Source organism: Euleptes europaea, chromosome 15 (genome assembly GCF_029931775.1).
Source record: "Euleptes europaea isolate rEulEur1 chromosome 15, rEulEur1.hap1, whole genome shotgun sequence".
Taxonomy (NCBI): domain Eukaryota; kingdom Metazoa; phylum Chordata; class Lepidosauria; order Squamata; family Sphaerodactylidae; genus Euleptes; species Euleptes europaea.
The window spans coordinates 751,744-778,730 of NC_079326.1; the positions used below are offsets into that span (position 1 = coordinate 751,744).

The 26,987-nt window shown below is 50.1% G+C and overlaps 1 protein-coding gene across 1 annotated transcript in view; it reads right to left on the reverse strand.

The window, feature by feature from the left end:
• CATIP (ciliogenesis associated TTC17 interacting protein) overlaps positions 1-16,528 on the reverse strand; it is a 43,930-nt gene extending 27,402 nt beyond the window's left edge. Inside the window, exons 1-2 of the mRNA XM_056861502.1 lie at positions 16,417-16,528; positions 14,362-14,562 (exon numbers count right to left, since the gene is read on the reverse strand). Of these exons, the coding sequence (XP_056717480.1) occupies positions 14,362-14,562; positions 16,417-16,528 (313 nt within the window). The remainder of the gene's footprint in view (positions 1-14,361; positions 14,563-16,416) is intronic.
• Between the last annotated feature and the right edge of the window lie 10,459 nt (positions 16,529-26,987).

Consider the following 26,987-nt stretch of genomic DNA (forward strand, 5'->3'; position numbering starts at 1 on the left):
GGGTCCTCAAAATGTCGCCGTAACGCTCGAATGAACTCATTGAGTGAGCGTATGGATCGGGCCCGAGTGTCAAACTGGAGGACCATCCAGTCGGCGGCTTTTCCAGTCAATAGGGAGGCAGCGAAGCACACTCGGCTGTCTTCGGGGGGAAGTGCTGCCCCTGTTCCCTCATATAACTGTCCACTTGGTGTAGGAAACAGGGCAGAGCCTCAACTGAGCCGTCGTAGGTCACCCTTAACCATGGTTGTTTCCACTGTATGAGAGGGAGCGCTGGGGGTAGCACTGGCGGTTGCCCTGGGGGCGGCAAAACCGGTGCTCCAGGGACTGGCTGAGCCGGATGTCTTGGAGGCGGCTGGGCTGGTTGTCCCGGAGGGGGGAGAAGTGGTGCCCTCAGCGGCGGAAATTGTGGTCGTGGAGCCGGCTGAGTTGGCTGAGTTGGCACCGGTTGGATTGGGGGAGCTTGAGCTCGTTATAAACATTCATTTTCTCGAAGTAGCAGTTCCATTTGGTCCTGCAGATGGGCCACACGATCAGTCAAGTCCAGGTTCTGGCCCCGCAGGAGACGCATTTCGTCTCCAGTACCCCCCGTGCGTTGGGACTGGCTGATCCGGAGATAAGTAGCCCAATGAGGTTCCTCACCGTACAGGTCCTCCTCATCCGAGTAGTCCAGCTCAATCAAGCGACCTGCGAGCTGAAGTGTGTGTTGCACGTCGCAAGACGGGCCATAAGTCGGGGAAAACAAGGGGATAAACCCGAATCCTGTGCTGTCTTTGGGACGCACATCCGTGACATTTGTCGCGCAGGCTCGAGCGGTGGCCAAATGTTGCTCCTCATCTTTCTCGGCCCACGCTCGAGCTGCTGCCGCATCTGCTGCCCGCAACTGTTCTTCGGCTCGCTGTCGGTCAGTGAGCACTTGGTCGGTCTCGAGCTTGGCGGCAATCGCCGTGGTGACGATCGGGAGGGCTTCTTGCTCCAGAAGCAGAAGGAGTTCAGAGGAATCCTTCAGGTCCAATAACAGTTGAACCCGAACTGCCAGAGCAGCAGCGTCTGCCCAAACTCAGGGGTTAAACGCTTTGTGAGTTCAGCCACCGTGGCCGAGGTCAGTCCTACAAACAGTAAGCCCGTCCGGGCCTCTACATCCCGTGCTTCCTTCAAGCACAAGTTGGGATCAGGAACGGTTGGGATCAGGACCTCTTCTGCCCGTGTCCCCGCCATGGATCAGGGCTGAGCGGGGCGGATCGGGGCCGCTGTCAGCTCCTGTTGCGCCTCACGTACAGTTAACCCCGCTAACAAGCGGGTCAAGGCTGCTAAATCCGCCTGCGCCAGTCAAACTTCTTCCAACAAACTATTCAGTGTACGGAGGTCGTGCTAGGCACTTTGATCTGCGTCAGGGGTTGTCCAGGGGGTCGTGTCAGCCAGGCGATGCCACTGAACTCGAATAAGTACAATTAGGAAATTGATCTCCGCATCCGTCCGCAGCGCCTCAGCAAGAATGTCATCCAGCAGAGAAGGGTCATCGGGGTACTCATCCGACGATTCCAATAGAGGATACCAAGGTTCAGGACCCTCCAGGGTTTCGGCCAGAAACCCTCTATTTGGGGAGCGCAGTCTCTACTCCCACCCGGGACCTAGGCAAACCCTCCGGGGCTCCAGCCACAGGCAATTCACTCTGAGAGCATGTTCCCTGCTCCAATCCGAGACCCCGGCGAACCCTCCAGGGCTCCAGCCAGGCAGGTAAAAAATAGAGAGGGGATTCGTGCCAAAATGTGAGCACTTGTCCCCGTGGTAGTCCCATAAACAACATCCACAGATGAGTCGTCCAAAAGAGAGTTGATTTATTAGAAAACCTACAGGTATACAGAGCTAACAGGTAAATTGGCACAAATGAGAACTAAAGGCACAGCTAAGGCCTATATGGAAAAGCATTGGTCATATCAGATATTGAAGGCAGCCAGGGCAACCACCCCCCTTACGAGCACGGTTCCCACAGAGGAAAGGAATTTGGCAGTTACCAGGCTTGACCTTGGGACGCACCTGGCTGAATCATAACACACATACACACACACAGTCTGGTTGTCTCAGCAGAGAGCAGGCCTGACACCCTAAACGTAAAAGCTAATGTTTTACCACAACCCCTACGATTTGCCCAGATGGACGGGAGTGACTTCAAGGGGGGCCCCAGTTGACAGGCGAACGGGCATAATTGCCATGGGAGTGGGAGACCATTGGGAACAGATGTTTCACTATAGTGCCCGGCGTTCGTTTTCCAGTAGTCCTGGGAGTGAATTGGCTTCAGGGGCATAGCCCCATTATTAACTGGGCAACCCAAACCCTCGAATTCGCCCTATCGCAATGCGAACAGCACCGGAAGGAGGTAGCCGTCCTAAACTCTGCCCTAGCGGTAGAAGATGCTGATCCAGTTACCTCCCTAATATCAGGACTTTGCAGCTGTTTTCGATGTCAAAGAGTGTGATTTACTACCCCCACCACCACTTCACGGACTGTGCTATTGAAGTGGAGGGGGGGGAACACTTAACTAAGAGCAAGACTTATCCCATGAATCCCAAAGAAAAGACAGTGTTGAAGGACTTTATTGACAAGAACCTGGCATGGGGCTTTATCCACCCCTCCAAAGCCCCCCACTCCTCACCTGCCTTCTTTGTGCGTAAGACGACAGGTGACCTAAGACTATGTATAGACTCTCGCAAACTCAACGCAGTCACCCAAACTAACGCCTACCCCATTTCCCTCATTCCAGATCTCCTAAACCAGTTGAAAGAAGGATGCATCTTCACCAAATTGGACTTGGTTGAAGCGTATTATCGCATACGAATTCGTGAAGGGGATGAACCTTTGACTGCCTTCTCCAGTTGCTTTGGGATGTTTGAATACCTTGTAATGCCGTTTGGATTAAAAGGGGCCCCGGGGGTCTTCATGCAAATGATTAATGGGATCCTCCATGATTTGTTGTATAAAGGATTTATTGTTTACTTAGACGATATCCTAATTTATTCTAAAAATGTGGAGGAACACATCTCCCTAGTCAAAGAAGTTCTACAACGACTCAGGGAGAACCACCTCTATGCTAAAGTTTCCAAATGTGAATTCCATAAAGAGGAAGTAACCTTCCTAGGCTATAGAATCTCGCACCAAGGAATAGCCATGGATCCGAACAAAGTGCAAGCAGTAGTTGACTGGCAGTCCCCGGCTACTTGCAAGCAAGTGCAAAGATTTCTCGGTTTTGCGAATTTCTACCGCAATTTCTTCAAAGACTTTGCACAAATTTTACTCCCAATTATCAACTTACTCAAAACTAAAGGTAAAGGCATTTCTGCTACCCAGCCCTCCGCTAAGATAGAATGGACCCCAGTGTGAGGGCTATGTGTTCTGGCTTCTCATCCCAACCCCTTTGAACTCGTACAAAGCAGTTCACACCTCCCCGTGCCCTCCTGGGTCTCACGTCCCATCTATCTGGCCCAGGTGCCAGCTCTCCCTCCCCTGCTGTGCTTCCTGCCTACACTCCCTCAGGCCGAGTCCGGCCTTGAAGTGCTGATAGCCCCCACTGTCTCCTTGGAACTGTTTGATGTTTTGTATTGCACCAATCTATCTTACTGTTTCTCACAATAGGAGTGTGAACCTCTTGCCCTGTAGTAGATATATACTGTAACCCCGATAAGCTGCTTCACTTGTAACTTTGAATCCGTGTCTGCTCATATCTTCTGAAGCCTTCAATAAATCCTTTGTTTCTGCACCAAGTCTGAGCAAGTGATTTGGCGAAGTAGCACAGGGGATTGGGACTCTCACATTAAGTTACAAGTCCCTGCCTTTTCGCTCTGCATCTGTACCGGACGGGACAGCCATGCCAGGCGAGGAGGACCCCGCTACCCCCCCGGGTTCGCCGGACAAACCCGACGCACCGGAGCTACCGGTCCCCAAGGATGAAGGGGCCAAACGGAAGGTACCCGTGGCCCCACCCCCGGGACCGGGCTTGGGCACGAAACCCAAGAACCCCTTCAACTCCTGGTTGGATTCCCCCAAGGACTGGTCGCTCTCACGGACCGAGGCGAAACATCGCCGCTTGGCTTTATCCGGCACGGGACTCGAAGAGGACCTTGCACGAAGGGAGGTCCTGATGGACGAGGAACGGAGGCAATGGCAAGAGGAGCGCCAGACCATGCTGGGACGCATGGATACCATGCAGGCTGTGATGGCCCAGATGGCAGCCGCCCTGGACGCACTGAAGGTACAGCCGCCTCCCGGCAACCCCCCAGACGGGGCACCGGTAATCCCTCCCGTTCCTCCCAGCGCCCCGACCAGCCGTGACCTGAAGATCACGTACGATGGGTCGGGGGACCAGTTGACTTTCTTTTTGGTCCAAGTGGACATTTTTATGCGCGAGCAGGGCCGGACCTTCCCCTCCGAAGAGTCCCAGGTCCAGTACGTGGCCTCCCTCTTGCAAGGCGAGGCGGCCGCCTGGATGGTGTTGCAGTACGAACTCCGCTCCCCTGTATTAAGGAGTCTAGATGAGTTTATGGTTGCTCTCCGGAACCGGTTCGAGGACCCGAACCTGGGGGAGCGGGCTAAGGCCAACCTGATGCAGCTGCGCCAAGGGACTAAGTCGGTGGCGCAGTATGCGAGCGAATTCCAGTCCCTCTCGAGCCGAATTTTGGATTGGAGCGAAGCCACCCGGGTACAGTGCTTCAGGGAGGGACTGAATCCGGACCTGCAACACTGGGCTTTCATGCAGGGTAACCCCCCTGATGTCGAGGGTTGGGTGCGCCATGCGGCAGACATTGAAAACCGTAAGCAACTTCTGAATCTGTCCAAGCAGCATACCGGTCGCGACCTTCAGCGGCGAGGGGACAAACCAGGTGGGCCCAGAGATCCCCGAACACCGGTCGGCAGCGGTCCCTCGGCCGCTGAACGCCGCAAGCGCTTCGAAGCTGGAGTGTGCCTGGTATGCGGAGGCAAGGGTCACTTCGCCTCGCAATGCCAGTCCCGTACCGGGCGTCCTCCTCCGCCCCGTCTGACTGAACCGGAGAAAACCCCGGCGGAGGGCCAACCTCGACGCCGGAGTAGTGCTCCTGGGCGCCGGAGCGCGCCCTCTGCGCTGCACGCGCGCACCCAAGAAGAAGCTTCCAATTCCTCCGGTCCATCGGGATCCCGGATTACAAATGCCACCTTTGACTCCGCCGAGTCCCAGAATACAATTACCCCATCTCCTTCGTCCAGCGAGGAGGAAGAGTGGGAGATACCGGCAAAAAACGCCGTCGGTCTGCTGTAAGAGGGGCTCCTCAGCAGACCGTTCCGATTGTTGTGCAAGGAGCTCCCCCAATGGTAAGCGCCCAAGAGGAAAATGTGTATATCAGGGTCCACCTTTCCCTAGCCAAAGGGGGCCCGAGATTAGAGTTTCCCGCCTTGGTTGATTCCGGGTGCACCTGGACCTTAATGAGTGAGGAAGTGGCCAAGAAATTACATGTTAGGCGCAAACGGCTCGCGGCCCCCCTCCGTTTTTCACAAATGGACGGTAGTGACTTTAAAAAAGGGCCGGTTACTCACCGCACTACGGCAGTGGTCATGGCCGTTGGGGAACATTGGGAAAGACTTTATTTTACCATCGCCCCCATTGTAGCCCCCGTGGTTTTAGGGATGAATTGGTTGCGGGGTCATAATCCCTCCATAGACTGGGTTAAACGGATGCTTACGTTCCCCGAGGACCCCTGCCTTCTACATGACAGAGACCAAGTATTCTGCACCCCAGCCGCCGCGTTGGTGGGCTCCCTAGCGTCGGTTACCGCTCCACCCCTGCTACCCTCCGAGTATGCACAGTTCGCGGATGTATTCGATGTGAGGGAATGTGATGAACTGCCCCCACACCGAGAAACCGACTGCGCCATTGAGATTGTGGGGGACGGCAAACTGTCCAAGGGAAAGGTTTACCCCATGAGCCCTAATGAGAAAGCGGTCTTACGGGACTACCTGGACACTAACTTAGCCCGGGGTTTTATCCGTCCGTCAAATGCTCCGTATTCCGCCCCTGCTTTCTTCGTCAAAAAGAAGACAGGGGATTTGAGACTGTGCATTGACTTTCGCAGGCTGAACGCTGTCACCCAGTCTAATGCTTACCCCCTCCCTCTCATTCCAGACCTGCTAGCACAATTGAAGGAGGGCCGAATTTTCACCAAATTGGATTTGGTGGAAGCCTACCACCGCATCCGTATCAAGGAGGGGGATGAACCCAAGACAGCCTTCTCGAGTTGTTTTGGCATGTTTGAATACTTAGTCATGCCGTTCGGACTTTCTGGGGCTCCCAGTGTATTCATGCAATTGATTAATGATGTATTACATGATTTGTTATTTCGTGGGGTGGTAGTATTTTTAGATGACATTCTCATTTATTCGGAAACCATAGAAGAACATGTCCGTCTGGTGCACGAGGTCCTCCAGCGGCTTAGGGACCACAAGTTGTATGCTAAGGTGTCCAAGTGTGAATTTCACCTGCCATCCATAACCTTTTTGGGCTATGTGATCTCTCACCACGGTTTAGAGATGGACCCCGACAAGGTCCGGGCGGTTAAGGATTGGGAACCCCCCTCCACACGCCGACAGTTACAACAGTTTCTGGGGTTTGCCAATTTCTACCGCAATTTTATCCCCAACTTCGCCCAGGTGGCCCTTCCCCTCACTTCCCTCTTGCGCACAAAGGGAAAAGGGGCAAACGCCACTCTGCCTTCCGCCCGTTTGCAGTGGTCTCCTCCTTGTCAGCAAGCCTTCGATAATTTAAAACTGCTCTTTTCATCCGAACCGGTCCTGGCCCACCCGGACTGCAATAAACCGTTTGTAGTCCAGGTGGATGCCTCGGATGTGGCCATGGGAGGGGCACTACTGCAACGGGACGGTGAGGGCACCTTACGGCCGTGCGCCTACTTCTCTAAGAAGTTTTCCCAGTCCGAGATTAACTGGGCCATTTGGGAGAAAGAGGCAGCAGCGGTCAAACATGCCCTCACCGTTTGGAGGCACTTTCTGGAAGGGGCAGAGAGTCCGTTTGAGGTGTGGACCGATCACAAGAATTTGGAGGCGCTCAAAGGTGCCCGAAAGCTCAACTCCAAGCAAATTCGTTGGGCTCAGTTTTTTGCCAAATTCCGGTTCACCCTCAAACATGTTCCCGGAAAGGAGAATGCCCTGGCTGATGCTCTGTCTCGACTGCCCCAGTACCGCAATGATTTTGACCATCCCATGGACTCCCTGTTTACCCCCGAACAACGGGGGGAGGTCCAGGGACTGGCCGTCACCACCAGATCGCAAGCTCGCTCCCCCGGTGATCCCTTGCTCAAGGGAATCCCGGAAGCGTTTCAGCAACGCCTCCGGGACGCCTCCCTTCGGGAAGCGGAGCAACAGGCTCTTCCTTCCGGCATGGAGCAACGGGGATCCTGGTGGACACTAGGAGGAAAACTTTATGTTCCGGCGCCTCTCCGTAAGGAGGTGTTGGAGCTAGTCCACGGCGCCAAACTTGCAGGTCACTTTGGCTTCGTAAAAACACTACACCTGGTCAGACGGCAATTTTGGTGGCCTAGCATGAGAGCCGATGTGGAGTTATACGTGCGCAGCTGCCCCACCTGCGCCACAGCCAAGAAAAGAATGGGAAAGCCTCCCGGACTATTGAAACCCTTGGAAGTCCCCTCCCGACCCTGGGAGGTAATAGCCATGGACTTCATCACCGATCTGCCCCCCAGCCGGGGCAAAACTGTACTCTGGGTAATTACGGACCTGTTCTCCAAACAGGTCCATTTTGTACCCTGTGCCGGGCTCCCCTCGGCCCAGGGTCTGGCTAGGTTGTTTATCACCCATGTCCTCAGGCTTCACTCGGTCCCCAGGAAGGTGCTCTCCGACAGGGGGGTTCAATTTGTTGCCAAATTTTGGCGGACCTTTTTAAAATTGATGGGGGTGGAGGAACAAGGGCTCTCCTCTGCCTACCACCCTCAGACTGATGGGCAGACCGAACGAGTGAATGCAGTGGTTGAATGTTACCTCCGGTGTTATGTCAATTTTCACCAAGACAATTGGGTTGACCTGCTGCCTTTTGCCGAGTATGCGTACAACAATGCTCCCCATTCCTCAACAGGGTTCAGCCCTTTCCAGGTGGTGTACGGAACAGACTTTGGCCCCTTCGGCTCCACTCCCGTCACCCCTGAACTCGAGGCGGTACCCGAAGTTCAGGAGTGGGTGCAAGTGGTCCGGTCCTCTTGGCCCTGGTTACAAAAGAACCTTGAACGGGCCAAGCGTAAATACAAAGAGCAAGCCGACAAACATCGCTCCCCGGGCTGGAAGCTCAAGGTGGGAGAACAGGTTTATCTATCCACCAAAAACCTGCGCTCCCTCCGACCCTGCAAAAAACTCAATGATCGTTACGTGGGTCCTTTCCCCATATCCCGAGTAATCAATGAGGTCACAGTGGAATTGGACCTTCCTAAAACCTTACGGGGCGTCCACCCCGTCTTCCATATTAGTTTACTCAAACCCTACGTAGCTGCTCCTCAATTCCATCCCCCACCCAAACCCGAACTGCCAACGGTTGTGGGAGGGGATACACACTTAGAAGTGTCCAAGGTCTTGGACAGCAAATGGAAAAAGGGAAAACTGTTCTACTTTGTCCGATGGAAACATCTGTGTCCGGCGCACGATGAATGGGTTGCAGCCCCCCACATGGCGGCCCCTCGCCTCGTACAAGAGTTTCATTGCGCTTATCCTGATAAGCCGCGGCCTCCCGACCTCGCGGGAGGGGGGCCTTAAGGGGGGCAGAATGTGAGGGCTATGTGTTCTGGCTTCTCATCCCAACCCCTTTGAACTCGTACAAAGCAGTTCACACCTCCCCGTGCCCTCCTGGGTCTCATGTCCCATCTATCTGGCCCAGGTGCCAGCTCTCCCTCCCCTGCTGTGCTTCCTGCCTACACTCCCTCAGGCCGAGTCCGGCCTTGAAGTGCTGATAGCCCCCACTGTCTCCTTGGAACTGTTTGATGTTTTGTATTGCACCAATCTATCTTACTGTTTCTCACAATAGGAGTGTGAACCTCTTGCCCTGTAGTAGATATATACTGTAACCCCGATAAGCTGCTTCACTTGTAACTTTGAATCCGTGTCTGCTCATATCTTCTGAAGCCTTCAATAAATCCTTTGTTTCTGCACCAAGTCTGAGCAAGTGATTTGGCGAAGTAGCACAGGGGATTGGGACTCTCACACCCAGACTGTCAAATAGCCTTTGAGACTCTGAAACGTTTGTTTATAACTGAGCCGGTACTGAAGCATCCAGATTGTAACCGCCCTTTCATTGTTCAGGTAGATGCTTCAGAAATGGCCATGGGAGGGGCTCTCCTGCAGGAGGGAGAGAGTGGCCTGCTACACCCATGTGCCTATTTCTCCAAGAAATTTTCCCCATCTCAGCTCAACTGGCCGATTTGGGGGGGGGAAGCTGCAGCTGTAAAACACGCTTTAACAATCTGGAGACACTTCCTGGAAGCTACCCCGACCCCTTTCCAGGTTTTAACAGATCACAAAAATCTGGAAGCTTTAACTGGGACTCACAAACTCACCGCAAAACTGATCAGATGGGCAGACTTCTCGCTTTCGGTTTGTAATCAAACACATTCCGGGCAAGAAAAAACCTTTTGGCTGATGCTCTTTCCGGACTTCCTCAGTATCCTGTTAAGGTGGAACGACCCACTGAGTCCCTGTTTACTCCAGAGCAAAGAGGTGTTCTTCCCACCTTGGCAGTCCTCAGGCGCACTCAGGCGCGACAAGCCCAGGTCGAGAGCGACTCTCCACAACCCATTGAAGCGGTCACCCCTCCTAGTTCTCTGCCGCCATCCAGGGATGCTAGCAGTCACTCTCCACCCCAACCCCAAGCGGAGAGCGGTCCTGTCATTCTGGCAGGACCGCCCCAGTCTTTCCGTGACACTTTGATTCGTGAGTGCCTAACCGAAAGGGATAACAATGCACTGCCTTCATGTCTTGAGCAGCGGGGGGAACTATGGGTCAAGAACTGCAAATTGTACGTGCCTAAAACGTTACAAGCAGTGGTGTTAAAACTAGCTCATGAAGCAAAAACCTCTGGGCACTTTGGATTTGTTAAAACACTGCATTTGCTCCGTCGTCAATTCTGGTGGGCGGGAATGCGTTCTGATCTGGACTTCTTCATCCACAGCTGTCCAGTATGCGCCACTGCCAAACAAGCAAGCCCACTGGACTGCTGAAACCGTTAGAAATATCTCAAGGGCCATGGGAGGTGATTGCCATGGATTTCATGACTGATTTACCCTTGAGTCGAGGGGAAACTGTCCTGTGGGTGGTTACAGACCTTTTTTCCAAACAAGTGCATTTAATTCCTTGTGCAGGCATGCCCTCTGCCCAAAGACTGGCTCGCTTGTTTCTGACACACATTCAAATATCATAGCTTCCCGCGCAAAATAATTTCGGAACGCGGCTCTATATTTCTAGCCAAGTTCTGGAAAGCATTCCTCAAACTGGTGGGTGTTGAACAAGGTCTCTCAAGTGCCTTTCACCCCCAAACAGATGGACAAACAGAAAGAGTGAATGCTGTTCTTGAATGTTACCTCTGATGTTATGTGAATTATCATCAGGATGACTGGGTTGATCTACTGCCTTTTGCAGAGTATGCCTATAATAATTCTGTTCATCAATCCACAGGATTCAGTCCATTCCACATTGTGTACGGCAAGGAATTCAGCCCCGTTGGACAGGTGCATGTATCAGGGGAGGAGGAGGGTGCTGAATTATCAGACTGGATTCAAACCATCCAGTCTACCTGGCCATGGTTAAGTAAAAACCTAGAACGGGCCAAAAGAAAGTATAAGGCCCAAGCTGACAAGCATCGGTCTGCAGGAATGTCATTCAGGGTGGGAGATCAAGTATATCTCTCCACCAAAAACCTCAGGTCTCTACAGCCCTCCAAGAAACTGAGTGAAAAATTCATTGGTCCTTTTCCTATCACTCGTATAATTAATGAAGTCACAGTGGAGCTGCAACTCCCCAAGAGATTGAAAAGGGTCCATCCGGTTTTTCATGTCAGTTTATTGAAACAGTATATGCCCACATCCCTGTGGCATCCTGAAAAGCCCCCCGAGGTTCCCGAAATGATGGGGGGGCAGGAATATTGTGAGGTTTCCAAAATCCTCGATTCCCGCATTCATAGGGGAGGCGTGGAATACCTAGTACATTGGAAACATTTCAGTCCAGCCCACGACGAATGGGTTAAACACCGTCACATCTCCGCCCCTCACCTACTACGTCAATTCCATGCTTCGTATCCAGAGAAGCCTGCCCCATCGTCTGACATGGGGGGGAGGGCTCTAAGGGAGGCAGAATGTGAGGTCCGGGCTGGGAGCGCAGCTGGAGTCAAGGACAAGTAGCTTTGCTTATGTTATGACGGTCTGCACCCCGGCCGATAGCTGTAATCTCTACAGAGACTCTGGGCACCAGAGTCAGCCTAGTTTCTAACGGTGCCTTTCTGATGTATATGTATTCAACTTTCCCGCCGTGTCCCCACTTGAGTCCTCGCCCCTCTTTCCTATAAGCTTCTGCTTTCCACCTTATGCTTTCCAAATAAATGGCTTCTTAGACAACTCTGTTTGGATGTTCTCTTGTTTGGGATTCGACAGGTGGACCCAGACCTCACAGCTGCTCCACCAAGAAGGGTCGTCCGCCTGGCTCTGGAAAGAAAGATAGCGTTGCCCACCCCGTCCACGAAATGGCAGATGGTGACTGTGCTTCGCCTTGCCACTGCCGCCACTCTGTCAAGAGCACCCACCTCCACAGGGTCCACGGCATGGAGAAGGTTTCCATCTCAGTTGAGATCGAGGGCGCCCCTTGTGAAATGGAGGTTGACTCGGGCTTGGCCCTCTCTATCATCTCCTTGGACACTTTCCGCAACCTGGGCATCACCCAGAAGGCACCCCGGTGGGTGACTATTGTCTGCACTTCAGCTGACTCAGAGTCCACAGGCAGCTGCTGGTAAGCCTGTGCGAGGTCCAGCTTGGCGAACACCCGGCCACTTCAATGAGCGCCTGCTGGTGGTGTTGACCTGCGATGACTCACCCTATGGCATCGGAGCCGTCCTCAACCACCTGCTGCCGGACGGTCGGGAGGCCCTGATCATGTTCTACTCCCGGACTCTCTCCTCGGCGAAAAGCAACTACGCCCAGATTGACCGGGAGGCTCTCGCCGTCGTAGCCTGTGTCAAGAAATTTCACGATTATGTGTACGGCCATCCCTTCACCGTCATGACGGATCACAAGCCGCTGCTGGGCCTGTTCATGTTGGATTGCCAAACTCCACAGATACTGTCCCCCAGCATGCTCCACTGGTCGATTTTCCTGAATGCGTATGACTTCAGGCTCCTGCATCGTTCCGGCAAGAGCATCGCAAATGCTGACACTCTCAGCCGCCTGCCGCTCGAGTGTTCCGACCCCAATCCCTCTCCAGCCCACGACATCCTGCTACTTGAGACCCTGCCGGAGCCACCCCTGCAAGCTTCAGACATTGCTGCCCACACGGCTAAGGACCGAACCCTTGTCCAGGTTCTCAACTGGGTGGGGAAGGTGTGGCCGGCAGCCCGTCCAGATGGGGAGTTCATGCCGTTTGCCACCCGCCAGCATGAACTGTTCCTCCACAAGGGCTGCCTGCTCTGGGGGAGCCAGGTCGTGGTTCCGGCCAAACTCCGCACGAGGATCCTAGAGGCACTACACATCTGCCATCCTGGAATCGTGCGCATGAAGGCCCTGGCCCGGAGCTACGTGTGGTGGCTGGGCATCGACGCCACAGTAGAAGAGTGGGTCAAGCGTTGCCACCGCTGCCAGGAGTCACATCCAGAAATGCCGTGCGCACCAACCCAACACTGGGAGTCAACGCGCACGCCCTGGTCCCGCATCCACATTGACTTTGTGGGGCCTTTCCAGGGTAAGACATTCCTGATTGTCATTGACTCCTACTCCAAGTGGCTGGAGGTGATAGATGTTGGGTCAATGACCATGCGAGTAGTCTTCCGGGAGCTGTGCTGGCTCTTTGCGACCCACGGCTTGCCGGACATCGTGGTCTCTGACAACGGGGTCCAATTCACCTTGGCCCAATTCCAGGAGTTCCTGGCTGACAACATAATCCGCCACATGACCTCAGCCCCATTCCATCCTGCCACCAACGGCCAGGTGGAGTGAATGGTCCAAACAATGAAGGAGGCATTATGGCGCATGGATCGGGGGGGACTGGGACGTGCAGCTGGCCGACTTCCTATTGTTCCAACACATCACCCTGAACTCTGCAACCGGCAGCAGCCCAGCCGAGCTCCTCATGGGCCACTGCCCGAAGACCATGCTCGACAGGCTGCACCCCGATCTGGCACCGGAGTGCCTGGCCCACAAGGACTCTACCGCCACCCCGAGGGTCATTGAGCGGGATGACCTGGTCTACGCCCACAACTAGGGGGCAGGACCGGCCTAGATTCCCACCACCGTCCAGGAAGCAACGGCCCGGTGTCATACAGGGTCACCACCCCAGAAGGGTGAGTACTTTGGCATCACATAGACCAGCTCCGCCACCACCCCGCGGACCTGGCCGATGCTGTCCCTGGTCCAGCAACACCAGCGCCTTCCAGTGCCGCGGACCTAGAGCAAGCTGCGGCACCGGAAATCCAGCAGCCGGAGGACCTACTCCTGGCTAGCGAGACAGGCCCCACCGACTGCTCAATGGAAGACGTTCCCTCCGTTGAGGGCGCATCCGACCCTGCACTGACACCACCACCAGCAACCCCCGTCCCGGCACCGCACTGCTTGCAACGAGTACGAGCACGACAGGGCTTCCTCAAGGACTTTGACTGCTCCTGCATTGTCCGGACTTAGGGGGGAGGGGTATTATGTATGTACATAGTTAGGCGATATGCAGGGGGAAACTCAGGAGCTTGAGTCTCGGGCAAAGGATCCTAATCCCTGCACGCGCCATTGGCCCAAACCGGCACGCACCATTGGCCCTAAGCTGGCACGCACCATTGACAACCCGGGGTTGTTCCCCCCATCACGGATCAGAGGGGGAGTGGCCACGGGCGGCCAGGGGGGCATATAAGCAGGGCCGTTTGCACTGTGTTCTTTAGTTCTGGTTCTTCACGACAATAAAGCATTGTTGTTGGAACTCCGTCTCGACCTCGTGTGTCCTCCCCACGCAGACTTAATAGGATCCAAGCCTTAACATCAAGATTCCATATCCTCAATTTGAAAACCCAGGTTTTGAAAGCTGTAATTGGGCTCAAGGGGTCACCACATTTCTCCCTCCTCTCTACTGTTCTGCTCCACCAGTGGTTACCTGTAATGGAAGTTGTGCAGGGTATGCTGTCAACAGTCCCTTGGCTTCTTGCACGCACCAGGTAGCAGTTTTCTTCACACCATTCATCCAGTGAATAGTGGGACCACTTTACCGAGATGGAGAACATTCCTATTGTCTGCCCATTGTCTGAGATGGCAACCAGGGACTCTTCAAAAAGGCAGGGCTGGATCTCCTCCGTTCCTGAAAGAGGGGACCCACAGGGACCGGCATCACTCGAAGGACGCACGAGGAATTTTGTGTCCCCGTTCAAAATGGAAAAATGTCCCTCCAAAAATATTAGATTTAAGTAGACCAAGATTTTTGGGTATACGCTTTCAAAAGTCAAAGATCCCTTAGTCAGATTTGACGATACTAGTTATTTTTGATGAATACCAAAAATTAGACAAGGCGTTCATAAACAATACAGCTTTGATTTGGTTTATTTATGTAGGAAAGCATAACGGTAAAATTCATGCTCAGAGAGCCTGGACACTAGAATCAGTTTGGAGGTGTAGTTAAATTACCCATAATCAAAGAGTAGAAGGAAAAGTGACCTTTATGGCTAGAGCCACACAGGCTGCATGTAACCACCCCCACCCTTCTTTTCAAGGCCAATGTGTCAGTTCAAAAGGCCCTTGGAGGGGAATGGTGAAGGGTGGGGCACAGCCCGCTCTCTATGTCCAGCTATGTGAGCCTCATTTTCTGATATTAGGGGGCAGCTTACAACTGTCTGGCGATTGAAATCTGAAATCTACCCCAGGGATCACCAATACAAAGGAAATTCCTTACATAACAGAAACATGGCCCCAAATAAACCTACTTCAGAAAGTGGTCCAAAGTAATTGGAACTGGCCATTGCTTGCCCTGTATTATTAATATATTTGCTCACCTTCTAGCCGTACTCATGGCCTGTAACTGGACCACAAGGTGGCTCAGAAAATGCCTAAAAACCTAAGTGTTCTATCACAGCCCTTCTTTTCAAAAGGCATGGTGAAATTATGTGGCTTGTGGGGGGAAACAGAATTAGCTGGGATATACACCAAACATCTTAATGGAATTCTTCATGACAACCAGAAGGGGTAATTCTGGAGTGGTGGGGGTGGCACCAGGCCCTTGGTTGGGAGCTGTCTAGTCGAGTTTGGTTTTGCTTGAGGATTCAGTAAGAAATATGATAATTTTCCTCAAAAAGGGTAGCTTCGTATATTTCTGACCTATATCAGGTGTTAAAAATTTGTAACTTAGGTAAACTAGGAACTGCAAAACAAGACTTCTATGGGGCTTAACGCACGGCCAATTTGTCTCGCTTTTGTGCCTTAATAGTAGCGAATCTCCATGGTCCACACGCACGACCGTCCAAGGGCTGCGCATCGGACCCACCTTATTCGCGAATTAAGGCCAAAAAACCCGGGTTAATCAATCCCTGGTTTATAGCGATCTTTTCGGTTCTAATCCGCTACTTTTTTTTAATTCCGCTACATTACCGGAACGCCGACGTGCGTGTAATTACTCGGCTAGCTCGCTACTAATGCTCCTTACCGGTCTCCTCCGTCCCGCCCCCTTCCCTGGCGAGCAACTGCCGCTTCCTGTCCCCCGTCCCGCCCCCTTTCCTGTGCGAGCAATTGCTGCTTCCGGTCTCCCGTCCCGCCTTTTTTTAATTGACAGGTTGAGACGATGGTATACCGGAACGCTGGCGTTCAAAGAAAAAAAAGGGGGGGAGAATCGCCCTTTGATTGGATAACTCCTCAGCCAATCCTTGGGCGATGTCACTCCCCTGCTATCCCGCATTGCGAACTATCCCACATTATATGGTTGGTTCAAACGCACGGGGAGCCTCCAGCAGCTACTTGTTTCAGACTTAATGTGGGATAGGCTGGCGTCATGCGTTTGATTATCCAGACTTAAATATTGTGGGATTAAAATATTGTGGGATAACAGAGGAGCGAACCAGGAACATTCTGCCCATGCGTTAATGCCCTATGTTTGTAGAATAGAGATATTCCTGGCTGACACCCCCCCCCAATGACATAGAGGACCTCTCTGAGGTATGATACCCACCAATATGTGAAAGGAACTCTACTGCACTCTTGCTTGCATTCGGGACTTTCTCTTTCGCTGCCTCCAATGAGTTTGCCACTTGCACTGTAGACAGCAGATTCCCAGAAGCCATGGAATAGGAAGACTTTCTAAAGGTTTGTAGTGAGGAATTCTGGAAAGAGGATATGGATATGTGCAAGCAAAACAGCAGACATGGTCATTATCCTAACTTATCCTAACAATGTTATACAAAACTACAATTAACCAGCTTGTGCTAATGTAGAGATAATCAGGTCTTATGTAAGGTAAACTGAATAAGCTTCCTTGCTATGGTGCTTCATGGCAGCAATCCCCTTGTAAGTATTAATTAGTGCATTTCAGATATGTAGCACTGCACTGAGGAAAATGGTTTGGTAGTTCCTTTTTGAATGGCACAGAAGTGAGTTACCTTCAGTTCTCATCCTGTCCTACTCCTAGCTGGTGGCTACCCAAATTTGTACTATATGCTGTGTTCCCCCCTCCCCTGACATCTTGAGCAAACTGAACTCTACATCTGTAAAATGGGAACAACAACAGTTAACTCACTGGCTTGGTGTGATGGTGGAACAATTAAAGATGGTAAAAACTAGCTCATCCATTTGTAAAAAGTGCATGTAGGAGCTTCAAACTGGATAGCACATTTATCATTTGATTATATACCGAGGAGAGACACAGCACAGAAATCAACACAATACTGACTCTGTAAAGGACCCAGTTAGTTAATATACCTAGCCTATGAGTCTTCGCACTAACCGGTACAGTGAAAACAATATGTGGCAAGAAACTACAGCTCCCAAGGTTCTTTGGGTGAAGCTGTGACAGTTAAACGGATACCTATTTGAAGTGTTTGCCGCATGATACCTCTTTCTGTTCCTTATCTTGCTGAGGGTGTAGCAAGTGGGGTCACGGCCCTCAGTGGAACTCTAGGGAACACATTGAATGACGATGAACCTCTAGTGCGCCCTGGGAGGCTTGGAAATGAATAGAAGAGTGAGGCAGACACACAAAGCAAGCCAGCCCCTCACCAAACACAGAATTCCAGGCCACAGGCGCAATAAAGAGAAAGGCAACACAATATTTAAGAACAAAAGAGACATAGGTAGCCAGTGGGGGGAAAGGGGCTTGTGCGTAACAGTATGACATTTTCTGATTCAGGGTTCCACAGAATGAAATAAGGTAAGAACATCACACCACAAAATTACTAAACACGGCACCCCCCCCCCCACCATCCTGCTTACAGACCACCCAGCAAGAGGGGGGCTGTATAAGCCTACAATTGGCTAGAAATCGACTGAAATGTGCCCCAGGGATGGGAAATCCTGGATGCATTATCTCCTCCTTTCCTGAAGCAAGACTGAAGATTGAGGCCTCCTCTTTTTGCAGAGTTTGAACGGCTCACAGCTTAATAGTGAATTAATCAACAAAACGTAAATGTGAATCTGTGTTTGGACAGAGAAGGGCTGCTGCGGTGGCCGCTCGGCTTCCCTTCTCCGGCATCCTCATGGAGCAAGATGTCTGTCCTCCAGCAGCTCCCAACACCCCAGTTGTTTTACAGCCCATCTGGCAGGAACGCCAGAAGAAAACGAGTTTAGAGAAGAAAAACAAAGCCCGACCCCCCCCCCACGCTGCCCCCCCAGGGCCTCTCCCCTTCTGTGTAGACTCACTAGGCTTTCTTTCCTTCCAAGGTGAGTCGCAATGTATCCCCAGGTTTCCACAGCAACAGCTTCCTTCCCCGCCTCTTAAAGGAACATGGCTTTGGGGGAGTTGGTGGTACAGAGCGCAGGTCTCTTAGGATTTGTAGAAGAAAGCAAAAAGGGGCCGTCAACTGGGAATTAGGAATAGAGATTTTGGACACCAGCATATGTCAGAATCTAAACACCACATTTAAAAGCAAGAATCTCATAGCATTCAACAGCATACCTTACATGCCTATGTGGCAGCTTCAATGATCCTTCCAGGTTTTGTTAGCAGATCCCTCACTACGGCAGTGAGGACTGTTTTTGCCTGAGTGGGGGTATCTTTTGTGGCCCCTCCTCTTTTATAAAACTGCTGCCCCCTGAAGAGGTGAGGAAGGAAACTATGCTTAAAAGTTCCTGTAAACTGCCTCAAACAGAGTTGTTTAATCATGCTTTTAATTGTTAACTGAGAAGTTAGACAGACTGTTTTAAGTAGTCTGTATTTTTGTATTTCCCTTTTAACCACTGTGGTTCATTGCTACAGGCTGCTTCAGGTCCCATCTTGGGGGGGGGGAGGAAGTGGGGTATAAATATTTTACAATATTTGTCTTTAAGACTCCTTTTTGATAATTCCAGATGGGCAGCTGTGCTAGTCTGTAGCAGCAAAGTAAAACAGGAGTCTAGTGGCACTTTAAAAACTAATGCAATTCCTTTTGCTGCAACCCCAAGAATCTTGCTAGTCTCTAAGGTGCAAATGGACTCAAATCTAGCCATCCTATAAAAAGGCATGGTTGTTTTTCACACTCCTGCACAGCTAAACATGACGCGTCTCCTACGTAAGACTGTCTCAAAAATCCTGTTCCCGTGACAATGCTGAGTTGTATAAACTGCAACTTACCAGTGTCGTTGCCACAGAGAAAAATCCTGGTTGGATTTATTCTTAAATATGAAAATGGAAACCAAATGATGTTCAGGGAGAAAAAAACAAAATACAATGAAATAAGAATAAAAATGCCATAGTTGTGGGAAACAGTGAAAGAATTTGAGATCGTAACTAGAGAAGATCAGTGTGTGAATCAGCCGGGACCTGCAAAATCCAGTGAACAACAGCCAGGGTGAATAGGAGTCAGAGCAGGATGGGAGAACAGAGACCCCACCTGAGTGTGCGCATGAGTGAAATGAGCAGATGAGACATTGTACTATTGCGGTAATTGCAAACAGTGCTGGGACCCAAAATGTTAACTCAGGCCTCACAGAAGTCTTCAGATTTCCCTCTGCCTTGTGGATGCCATTTAAATGCTAGACATCTTTATGACATCAGGGTTGCCATAGAACCAGATGGGCTTTCTGCAGGAGTAGCACAGAACAGAGTATAAGAGTTTTTAAAAATAGAATTGAACAAAATGAGGCTAAAAATGGTATGTGAGCCAGAAATGCTCTAACTGGCAAAAATATTTTGCAAAAGAGTTTCTTGGGGGAAACAAGTAAAAGAGTAATACGTAATGACTACTATTTTCAGTGTACCCTGCACATTGATATGCTGGCCATCATTCCTGAGATACCAGTGAAAAACCAGCATGAAAACAAAGCCAACCTTTACAGAGAGGTCAGGCTTGTTCGAAGAGTTCACTGGTAGCACACCTGCGCAGATGGAAGGGCGTCAAATCAGGCCCTAGAAAAGGCCCATCTTAATGTTGGGGAGGCAATTGAGGTTAGATAAGGGGCTGAATAACTGCCTATCCATGACCTGATGTTTTTTAAAGTAGTTAGAAAGAAGAGCATTGTAATTTTGTAACTCAATATCAATGAGACATTGATGGACCACAGACTTGGCTTTCTTTAGTCCCGACTCTATCAGATTTTGTGGATCAAAACTAATTGTAAATATTTTTTTTATGATCCTATCAGACCATGATGGATATGGTACTGCAGATAAAAATTGTGTTATTCACCTGGTTGGATTTAAATGGATTTGAAAACGCGGGCAAAACACAGGGAAACACAGGGGGGGAGTGAGGTGACCACTGACAGTCAGAAACAGCATGAATAATCAAAACAAAAACCGAAAGTCGTCAGAGGGGTGATCATGAAGGAAACAGCCATGCATAAAAGGCCACATTGGTAAAATCCAAAGTTTCCCACCCACATGGCAGCCTGGCTTTACTGTGATCTTTTCCAAAACTTTGCAGTAAAGTAGGTTTGAGAAAGATTGGAGAAAAGCTGGGGGAACCCCGGGAAGTGCACAAATGCATCACTATTCTGTGGGGAAGCAGGACAAAAGGACTGTTTCACAACACCATTGAACCCCAGACAGATAACCCATGTGGAAATGGCCTCAGCTCAAGTTGTCAAGATGTCTTAGGCTCTCTCTAGATTTAACAGCACAATCCTAAACAGAGCATCAAATTCCATAATTGAGAAGCAACAAGGAGGAAGATCATGAAGAAACAGAAAAATGACAAGCTTAAGGAGGCAACAAGAACACAAAGACCAAGAAGGTGAGATGTAAGCAAAATCAAGAGAATATTTAAAATTAACAAATGTTTTATTGTCCCTTTTTCTTACTGTTTTGTCCTAATAGGCACTGTTGTTACATTCATTTCTTCCTGTGGTCATTCAATGTTAATAATTTTTATGCGGTCAAATTTGTTTTAAGCATGAATGTAGCACTGACAATTTCATATCATATTTAGTGTTACAGCCCCCACTTGTAAAGGAAGACAGTTTAATCTAAAAGAACAAGCGAAAATGAAGCACCACTTTTTTGACAAGCAGCTGGGTTAATTCTGAAAGTTTTAGTTTTACTCTACTGCTTTGTTCCGGTGTTGCATTATTTTGTTGTTGCTACTTCATGCAATAAAATTGTGTAATTTAAAAAAAAAATCAAAACCACCTTTAAAAGTAAATGCATCAACCCAAACTCCTCTTCCTTTTTTCTGCCTGCCTCTTTCTCTTCTGGAATTCCCTTTTACACATAACTGGCTCCAGTAAAAGGGCACAGTTTACCTCCTTGGTGTTTGGCTGGGCAAAATACTACTATGTTTTGAAGGGGAGAAGACATTCTACAAAAATGGTTTACTTTACTGAAGACAAATGCAGAAATTCACAGTATATATTTAAGGCCTGTTTTGACAAATAAGTTAAATTCTTCTGACTCCCTTAATGCTCTTTTTCTATTGAATAATCACTCATCTGATACGTTGGAGAAAGTGGCACATTTTCTGAGGTTTGCTATGAAAATTCATCAGCAAGTTAATTAGAGGGTTTTATTAACTTTAGCATTTTTTTATTTAATTGTGTTCTGACCTTCTCAGCAATGCTTATTTGCAACAATTCGATGCTATTATGTGGTCACTCCGTGTATTGACTCTATGCCAATAAAGGAGATTATAATTGTGACAAATGATCTCATAACTTGATCTTACTTGCCTCATCATTAGAGCTTAAACAATCAACACTTTATTAATACAGAACTCTTTTTCACAAAAACCAGAACAAGCTAAGCCCTCTGGAATATTTGTAAAGGTTTGTCAAAAAATGAAGGTATGCTTTTGGGTATGCACAAATCAGTTACAAAGTTTCCATACCTTTCAGATCAAGACCATTTTCCAAAACTGTGATATCTCAGCTATTTTACTTCCATGTTGTCCTGTATAGCAACTGGTCTAAGGGCCAGGGGCACGGCGAGGGTAAGTCCAAGTCAAATGCCTACTTGCCTCTAGGTTCAGGATCACACAGTTCCAGCCACAACCAGAGTTCTGTGGCAACACATGACTCCCACAGTGAGTCAGCCACAGTGGCCTGCTTAAATAGCTTTGAAGTGGATCAGCTGCTGTGCTTTACCCTGACTCAGCATTCTCTGCTTGGTGAAGCTTGTTAGTCTCATTACAGTCATCTGGGAGTGTCCTTTGCTGAGCTTCTAGTCTGGCACTTCTTCTGTCATGTAGCTGAGCCCTGAGTCTTTTGCGCCTCTGCTCCAGTGGCTCTGGAGGGCTTTCTGGCAACACCACCTGTGGCTGAGCTTCTGGCACAGGTAAGCCCCCTGTGCTGGGCAGCTATAGATATGGGGAGGTCCCTCCTGCCTGTGTTTGCTCAGCCTGCTGAGGCTGCTCTGTTCCACTGCCTTTCTCTGCTTCAAGGTCCTCTTCATCCAAGGAAGCCTCAGCAGGCTGACTCATGACACATGTTTTTTTGAAATGTGGCCAGATCAGAACCTCCTGGCTAGAGTGTCGGGACACTGGTGTTACGATGAATAGAATTGGCAGGCAACATGACAGAAGAATAGTGAAAACCCAATGTCGACTATACTGCTATTCTTACTGTGGTTTAACAACAATATTAAAATGGAGTGTGAACCCACCCCAATAGTTCCCAGAGTGTAAATAAATTGTAGAGAAACATGTATGTATGTTGTATACAGAAAAAATAAGACAGGCAGCAGAATGCATGCTAGTAACAAGAGTTTAAGACAGGGATAGAGAAGCATTGCAATAATCCAGACAAGCCAGAAAGAGAACAAAAGTGAAGGAAGAATCAACAGAACAACCAAGTTGTATCTGGGCCTGAGTTATAAATCTGAAGAAAAAAATAAGGAGAAGTGTCAAAAATAACACATTTTCTCCATGGAGAAGAGGGAAATCGATAACATCAGCAATAGACGAAGTACACACTTGGTGAGTGAACCCTTCCCTAACCCACACTTTCTGTCTTCAGATCCCTCCCCCCAATCCCTTTTTTTTTGTGTGGGCAGGGGTTCGGTTTTGATCTCTGGAGGTCCCAGGAGAAAAACAAGTTTGGGGGGGGGAGGCCATAAGATCTTTCACACACCTGCCCACCTTCTCTCATCAGTTCTACCTCAATCTGATTTATAGGAATGTGGCACAGCTCATAATCTAACAGAATGTCATGACTAGATAAAGGGAGCTGTGACAAAATAGCAAGAAGACCAAGAGAGAGATCAGCAAGGGAAGATCAGAAACAGAAAGTGCAATTTGACAGGTTATCTGCATGACATGAGAATTAGAACTGAAACACTGAATAAGGGAAACTGGTAAAGGTCAACAGAACAAGAAGTGCAAAGGAGATAAGAAAAAGATAAAAAACAGAAGAGCACTAAAAGCACACACTAAGACAGGGAAGATATAAAAACCAGGGGGGAGGGGGAGGAACAGAACTGCTAAAACCAAGATCATATGATTATCCCACCACAGAGATAATGTCATGTTGTGAACTTTAAACAGAATTTAAAAAAGTCGGGATAGTGTAAGAGCTGGAATGGAATGTAGCCTTGTTTACTCACTGAGAGGGCTCTTTCAGCTCTGAGACAGAAGGGCATCTTGAAAGCTTGGGTTTTCCCGCCCATTGCTTGGGGAGGCAGGATCGAAGTTGCACTTCCTGTCTCTCTGGCGGGAAAGCCTATAGCTTCCAGTTTTCTTAACAAGCCAGCTACAGAGACAGGACAGTCTGAATAATAACAGAAGTAACCACAACAGGTACAAACAAGGGAAGACGTAAGAACAGGAAACATATGACTGTACAACTGGACAATGGTAAAACATACCAGAAGACAGTAATGTGTGAGGGTTCCTGACCTCTCTGTGCAAACTCCATAAAATCACTTGCTCAGACAGTCATGCAGAAACAAGAAACTTTAATTGGAAGCTTCAGATGATACAGGCCGCACACTGGTAAAGTTGCAAGTGAATACAGATTCACAAAGACAGAATTATAACCCCTACAGGGAAGCAGATGTCAAACGTATGTTATGGGAATCTACGAGATAATTGTGCATGGTACAAAACATCAAAGAACTCAGAGCTTGTTAGTACTATCTACCCACCAAGGCCACAGTGGTGGAAGGGAGTCAGTGAGAGCAAGGGAGGGACGTGGGAAGAGGGAAGAGACATTCCAACCTGGGGCCTGTCAGATGCTGCGCCTGAACCAAGGAAAGTCAAGAGGCCTGGACTGCTTTTACGAGCCCAGGGAGGGGGGGGGAACATACAAGGCAAAGGCCTACCCAAGGCAAGGCATACAGACCCTCACATTCTGCCCCCCTTAAGGCCCCCCTCCCCCGAGTCCGGGCGGACGAGGCTTGTCAGGATAGGCAGAGTGAAACTCTCGAACCAGACGGGGAGCCGCCACATGGGGAGCGGCCACCCACTCATCCTGGGCGGACCCCAGGTGCTTCCAGCGGATCAAATAGAACATTTTACCCTTTTTCAGCTTAGAGTCCAACACTTTAGAAACTTCTAGATGCGATTCCCCTCCCACAACTGTAGGAACTTCAGACTTAGGGAGAGGGTGAAACTGAGGGGCAGCAACGTATGGTTTAAGTAGGCTGATATGGAACACCGGATGCACCCCTCGAAGAGACTTGGGAAGTTCCAACTCTACCGTGACGTCATTGATCACCCGGGTGATGGGGAAAGGACCTACATACTTGTCACTAAGTTTTTTGCAAGGCCGAAGTGACCGTAGGTTCTTTGTGGAAAGGTAAACCTGCCCCCCCACCTTGAGTTCCCACCCTGGAGACCTATGTTTATCGGCCTGGTCTTTGTACTTGCGCTTGGCCCTTTCCAGGTTTGTCTGCAGCCAGGGCCAAGTGGTCTGCACTACTTGTACCCAATCCTGAACTTCCTGCACCCCCTCAAGTTCAGGAGTGATGTTAGGAGAACCAAAAGGCCCAAAGTCCTTTCCATAAACCACGTGAAAAGGACGGAAACCTGTGGAGGAATGGGGGGCATTATTGTAGGCATACTCAGCAAAAGGCAGTAGGTCTACCCGATCGTCCTGGTGGTAATTGACATAACACCTTAAATAGCATTCTACTACAGCATTGACACGTTCGGTCTGACCATCGGTCTGGGGGTGGTAGGCTGAAGAGAGTCCTTGCTCTTCCACCCCCAACTTTTGGGCTGATGGTAGCCCCGCACAAGGAACAAAGTGAACCTGTTTAGAGAATAAGTCTGTTATCACCCACAGTACAGTTTTTCCCCGACTTGGGGGCAAATCAGTGATAAAATCCATGGCGATTACTTCCCAGGGCATGGTCGGAGTCTCCAGAGGCTTTAAGAGTCCAGGGGGCTTTCCCATTCGTTTTTTGGCAATGGCGCAAATGGGACAGCTGCGCACGTATAACTCCACATCGGCTCTCATACCTGTTGACGCCGCAACAAATGCAAAGTCTTTACAAACCCAAAATGCCCCGCAAGTTTGGCCCCATGCACCATTCCCAGCACCTCTTTCCAGAGTACTTCGGGGACATAAAGCCTACCCCCCTGCAACCAAAAGGAGCCCTGTCGGTCAAGATTTGCGGGGAGAACCTGCTGATCCGCCTCCCTCAAAGAAGCGTCCCGGAGCCGCTGTTGAAAAGCCTCCGGGACTCCCTTGAGGGGAGGAAAATCCTGGCGGTGGGACTGGGACCGGGTGGTTACTGCAAGTCCCGAGACTTCCCCTCTCTGTTCAGGGGTAAACAAGGAGTCTACCGGCCGGTCAAAGTCATTGCGGTATTGGGGGAGCCTAGAAAGAGCATCCACTAACGCATTGTCCTTTCCTGGCACATGTTTCAGGATAAAGCGGAATTTGGCAAAAAACTGTGCCCAACGAATCTGTTTTGCGGTGAGCTTTCTAGCCCCTTTTAAGGCCTCTAGGTTCTTGTGATCACTGCAAACCTCAAAAGGGATCTCTGCCCCCTCCAGAAAATGCCTCCAAATGGTGAGGGCATGTTTAACAGCTGCGACTTCCTTCTCCCAAATGGCCCAGTTGATTGCGGATTGGGAGAACTTTTTAGAAAAATAGGCACAAGGTTTCAGCTGACCGTCCTCGTCCCGTTGCAAGAGGGGCCCCCCCATGGCAATGTCAGAGGCATCGACCTGGACCATAAAAGGTTTTTCACAATCAGGGTGCGCGAGAACGGGTTCGGACGAGAAAAGCCACTTGAGCGTATCGAAAGCCTGCTGGCAGTCCGAAGTCCATTGAAACCTAGCAGAGGGCGAGGCGGCTCCCGCCCCTTTCCCTTTTGTACGCAGGAGCGAAGTGAGAGGGAGCGCTACCTGGGCAAAGTTAGGGATGAAGTTCCGGTAAAAGTTAGCAAAGCCCAAAAACTGCTGCAAATGTCTGCGCATGGTGGGGGGGTCCCACTCCATTACCGCCCGAACCTTCTCGGGATCCATCTCTAAGCCTTGGTGAGAAATCACATACCCCAGAAAAGTGATGGAGGGTTGGTGGAAATCACATTTAGAAACCTTAGCAAACAGTTTGTGCTCGCGCAGCCGCTGCAGCACCTCGCGCACCAGTTGTACGTGCTCCTTCATGTTCTTCGTATAAATGAGGATATCATCCAAGAAAACCACCACCCCGCGGAATAATAAATCATGAAGTACTTCATTAATCAATTGCATGAACACACTCGGAGCCCCCGAAAGTCCGAACGGCATCACTAAATACTCAAACATTCCAAAACAACTTGAGAAGGCAGTCTTCGGTTCGTCCCCTTCCCGTATGCGGATACGGTGGTAAGCCTCCACCAAATCCAATTTGGTGAAGATTCGGCCCTCCTTCAATTGTGCGAGAAGGTCTGGAATGAGAGGGAGGGGGTATGCATTAGACTGAGTGACAGCATTCAGTCTATGGAAATCAATACAGTGTTAAGTCTCCCGTCTTTTTCTTGACAAAGAAGGCGGGGGCCGAGTATGGTGCCTTTGACGGGCGGATAAAGCCCCGTGCTAGATTGGTTTCCAAATATTCTCGCAACACCGCCTTTTCATTAGGACTCATGGGGTAGACCTTCCCTTTGGATAATTTGCCATCCCCCACTATTTCAATAGCACAGTCCGTCTCCCGGTGGGGGGGCAATTCGTCGCATTCCCGCACGTCAAA